General features: G+C 35.7%; 1 protein-coding gene across 1 annotated transcript in view; it reads left to right on the forward strand.

The window, feature by feature from the left end:
* LOC129578436 (cuticle protein 19-like) overlaps nucleotides 1-5,218 on the forward strand; it is a 16,882-nt gene continuing 11,664 nt past the window's right edge. The window contains exons 1-5 of the mRNA XM_055466988.1: nucleotides 1-295; nucleotides 2,076-2,172; nucleotides 4,432-4,485; nucleotides 4,666-4,693; nucleotides 4,901-5,025. Coding sequence (XP_055322963.1) covers nucleotides 182-295; nucleotides 2,076-2,172; nucleotides 4,432-4,485; nucleotides 4,666-4,693; nucleotides 4,901-5,025 — 418 coding nt within the window. The 5' untranslated portion in view covers nucleotides 1-181. The remainder of the gene's footprint in view (nucleotides 296-2,075; nucleotides 2,173-4,431; nucleotides 4,486-4,665; nucleotides 4,694-4,900; nucleotides 5,026-5,218) is intronic.

The following is a 5,218-nucleotide window of genomic DNA, read 5'->3' on the forward strand; positions in this document are numbered from 1 at the left end:
TTCATCTCTCCGGAGTATAGTCCAAACGCACTAACACACTTTATCGCTCTCGTCGCCATAACACAAGGAGTATAAGCTCAGTGCTATTCCTCAAAATAAATACACAAAAATATTTTGTAAAAAACAAAATTAATTTGTTACCAATTTTTTGTTGTTACACAAAGAAAATAAAATAAACAAAATGCAAGGCAAAATGGTGCAATTAACCAGTGCAGTGATTTTGTGTTTGGCCCTTTTCGGTCAATCGGTGATGGCAAAGCCAGGATATGCATCAGGATACGATGTTGACTATTATGTAAGTGTGTCGAGTGATTTTGTTATCTATACCACTTTTTTTTATCTTGTTCGAACTCTCAATTTATGAAATGGGAAATAGAGGAGAGTGATTTTGTTTTCCAAAGAATCGCCGTTTCCTTGTGAGCTGACTCATTTTGAAATTTTGGTTTCCTGTGGTTCATTTTGAGTAAAAGAAAATGGAAAATAGAGCCACTGTTGTGTTTGGTTTTCACGGAATTAAAATGCAAACGAACATTTCAGATTTCAATTAGATCGTCCATTTTTCTGACACCACCAATTCGATGCCTCATCAAAAGTCGAAAAAAAGCGCAAATCACGTTTAAACACACACATATACATACTTATCATTTGCAATTCAATTGAAATTGCAATTCGATTGTGCTGAAAATTCCGAACACAAATGAAAATGAAAATGAAAACGAAAACTGAAATCCGTGCTCAAGAGAGAAAAATCCATTCACTAATAAATTCAGTATATTCAATTAATTGTCTTATATCGTTACAACCGAGATATGCAAGGTTTTCTCTCTCTCTCTCTTTCTCTCTCTTTCTCTCTCTCTCTCTCTCTCTCTCTCTCTCTCTCTATACACAAATAGCAGTTCAAAATGTGTTACATTACCGTTAACACTAACGTCTAACGGCAATTGTTTCCCTGCGCACGCACACAGCGACAACAGGCAACCCGACTCAACGAACGAACCAACACGAAAATAAAAATAAACACAATCATAATCAAAATGTGCAAAATACATCTTCACCGAGATTTTACATATTTTATGTGTTTTTTTTTCTTCATCTGTTCAACTTCTCCACACTTCTAACATTAACCTAAATTAATAAATAGCGTTTCGTTCGGGCTAAAGCTCGACGAACGCACAACTACGCAACAATATATTTAAAAAACACACACACACATTTTATAAAGAAACGAAAGAAAAATTATAATAGAGATAGTTGTTATTTTCCATATTGTTATCTCAAATGTGTGCGCATTTTTCTGTGTTTTTAATCGACATTAAAAATATTTTCATCTGCATGATGCTTGTTGTTGTGGCTTTTTTTCGATGCTGTTGTTCGTTTAATTGTTCTTGTTGTAGTGATCAGGCTGCTGTTTTTCACACTTGTACATTCACACTCACGGTGGAAAAGGAAAGAAAAACGGTGAAGAAATGAAATGAAAAAAAAATTACAGTGATCTTTGTGCATATTAACGATGGAATGAGCGGCGGCTCAATTTTTCAAATGCGTAAATTTAATTTATTCATATCATTGATAGGGCGAGATATGCAAAAATTAAAATTAAAACGTTTGCGCTGCGGCTGCTACTGTTACTGTGTGTTACGTCTGACGCCTGCAGCTTCAAATTGGAACGGAACGCAAAAAGAATATTTGCGGCCCGATTTTTTTTTCCACAAGTTCTTTTTCATTTCATTCACCTAGTTATGGCTATTGTTCGTATGAAAAACTCTGCCTCTTTTTCCAAACGTTTGATTTGCGTAATTTTTTGATTGGATTATTGGATAAATGCAGGGAGTCAAAGACTCGTCGCTAATTTTTTGATATCAACACCTTATAGTTGTGTGTGTCATTCCGATATGAATCTTGTGCGCCAATAAAGGGGTTATCTTGCGAATTTTTTTGTTTTTTTTCTTCGTTGTCGGTGTGTGTATTTTTGAATAAAAAGTCTTTTCCTCCTCGGTTTTCACATCGAAATGATTTGATTACGTCAATTTTTTTTAAATGGAATCTATAGATAAAAAAAATCAATCTCTTCCTAGGACCATCCAAAATATAGTTTTAACTACGGCGTTGCCGACCATCACACTGGCGACGTGAAATCACAACATGAAACAAGAGACGGCGATGTTGTCAAAGGTAAGCTTTTTCGAAAGAAACAACGTAAGCGAAAGAAAAAAAACCTCCTAAATTCCTTTTGTCAAGAACAAAAATCAATGGGAGACCTTTGGAGGCCAATTCACACTGATGGGAATTCGATTTCAATTTTCATGTGAAAGAAATCGTGCAACACACGAAATCGACAACAACAAAGAAATAAATTCGAAAACAAAAACAACCGACTGAAGGATTGTGTTGTGATTTTAGCAAGAAAATTGCGGTCTCAAGTTTAGCTGGGCGACAAATCATTATTACGTCATTATGCACATTTTATGGCACTAACTTTTTCTTCTCTCTGCGCATTATGGTTTTTGGCTCTCCGTCTCTCTCTCTCTCTCTCGATGAGAGCGAACCAAATACCGTTTGATGTTTTGTGCCGTTTGCATTGGAAATGTTGAGCCATACACACACAATCCTATCGAAAATAAGAGTGTGCAATCGAAGCAAAGCTGAATGAGAATCGAAGAGAAGCCACGCGAATGCTACCGAGAGATAATGTTTAAATGCCCATGTTCGCATACTCGCCCTGTGTGTTATTTATAAATTGAAAAGAAATTGTTGCGTTTTTACGCTATTATTCTCTCAAAGTTGTTTTTTCTTTCTTCTTCTCTTCACCGCACGAAGAAACAAATGGTTGTTGCATGATGTGTGTTTGTATGTGTGTATGTGATTGCGGACGTGTTCTCTTTCAAAGATGGTTTTTTTGTTTGCTTTTTCCTCGCGTTCGGTTTTTGGCATCGAAATCTTCATTCTGTCGCTTGGCTTCTGTCTAATCCAATAGGAAAAAAATCTCAATTTTATCTTTGCGAATCATGAATGAAGCTTAGAAGATGAAAAAACAATACATTTATTGATGGCAGGGAAAATCGCCTGAAAGACAAAACTGTTTAACAATGGCAAAAATGCAACGTTAACAACAAAAATTAGATGAAGTAATGAATAGAGGTCGATGAAGCAACCGAATAAGAAGCGCACTACAAAATCATACTGATTCACTTCGTCGTTGTTTTTCTGTTTGATTTGCCGTGTTTTTTTTATTCATCTTCTTCGTCTTCTAATCTATTTTGAAAGTTACGAAGAAAATTGAATAAACAAGAGGGAAAAAAACTACCGAGAGAATCCACGTTGAAATAACAAATAATAAGCAAAAGCATTAAAAAAGCACAATATGCCAATCGATCTGAAATATAAAAGGTTAAAAGACATCAGTTAGCGTGCGAAAAAGCAATTACTAGTATTTACCATTTCGACTCTAAAATCTCTAGTTGGTTTGTGTGCACGAAAAATGATGATTCTCGCTTCTTCTTCTTCTTCTTCTTTTTTCATCAACCAAAAACCGAATTGAATATGCGCGCAATGGCACAATGTGCCTCTTGCATATTTGCCTCAAGTGGTTGTGTGTATGTGATGTGTACTGTTGGAATATGTGCACTGTTTTGTGGCTTTCATTGTTATTCGGTCGGTGCATAGAACGTCGCGATCTTTTCTTTCTTCGTATTAGTTTTTTCTTCAATTTGTTTTTTTCTCTGCTGCTGTGTGCATCTCCGTGCACCACATCTAACAAACTGAATAAATCCATTCATTTGTTTACTTTACTGTGTATTGATAATTTCGCTAATAAAATTTATACTCATACTTACTGTATGTGTGCGCTGTTTTCGTCGTCGTCGTCGAAAATGAAAGGATAGAAATTGAAATGATTGCGATGCGATGCGAAGAGGCGAACTGATGAGCGCAAGAGAAGAAAACGACGAGGAAAAGTAGCGAGATGCAATTTAGATAGTTATCGATTACTACATACTAGATTAATGACGTGTTGACTTTTTCCCATTTTTCACACACACACATACAAACAAATGAGAAAAATACGGTTACTTAATGGATATCGAAATTATATCGTCGTCATTGCAATGCCATTAATCGGATTAAAATATCGTCTTACACATTGACCTATATCGTTATACTCAGCCAATTGATTCAGTTGTTTGTTATTTATCGTGCCATCAATCCGTGATTTTCTGTTTTGTTTGTGGAATGATGCAAAGCCAAAATACCTGAATTGAACTTTTCTCCATCCCATTCGGTTTTGTTGCGAGCGAAGAGTGCCGAAAATAATAAGAGGCGCAACAGAACGCGATGTTCTTAATTCTCCGATTAATTTGCATCAAAGCTTATATTTTGAGTGGTAGGCATTGAAACTAATTATGCGGCGGTTTTTTTTCTTCGTTCAATTTGTAGGCCAATATTCGCTGGTTGAGCCCGACGGTTCGATCAGAACCGTAGACTACACAGGTATGTTTTTTTTAATTTTGGATATAATTCGACAATATTTCTGATGCAACCAAAATAATAAAATTCCGATTTTTGTTTTCATACTTCACAGCCGACCCAATTTAAATTAATTTAATTCATTTTTTTATTTAAGCCGACCCAGTAAAAGTAATCAAATTCCAATTTTTGTTTTCATTCTAGCTGATTCGGTAAATGGATTCAATGCAGTGTGAGTACTTTAATTTGCTCTATGGATGCGATTCTTTCAATATTTTTATTAAATTTTTGTTGTCTCCTGTGAAAAACTGACGTTGCACATCGTTTCGCAATCGTCTTCATTTTGTTGTTGTTTTTCTAAAAAAAAATTCTTTTGCTTTCGTTTTCGATTCTTATAAAATCTGCTTCATTTCCCGTATACGAATTTCGAATTTTGTAGTGTATCAAAAAGCGCACCAACCGTTCATGCACATGCAGTTGTTGCCAAACCAATCGTACAACCAATCGTAAAGCACGTTGTTCCAGCCGTTCACAAGACCGTCTATGCTCATCCAGCACCAATCGGTAAGACATAAAAACCATTTTACTGCCTATCAAATGCCGTTAAAATGCGGTTTTCAGAAGATTTTTACTTTTCCGCACACGAAGTGTGTGAGAAAAGTATAGCGATCGACGTGATAAAAAGTGTGCTAATTTTTGTTGTGTCCACGATAACTTTCGAACCGCTCAAGCGATTTCGCTCAAATTTGGCCAGGAG

This window comes from Sitodiplosis mosellana, unplaced genomic scaffold (assembly GCF_009176505.1).
Source record: "Sitodiplosis mosellana isolate CC-2019 unplaced genomic scaffold, AAFC_SMos_1.0 Smas_scaffold_6226, whole genome shotgun sequence".
Classification (NCBI taxonomy): Eukaryota; Metazoa; Arthropoda; class Insecta; order Diptera; family Cecidomyiidae; genus Sitodiplosis; species Sitodiplosis mosellana.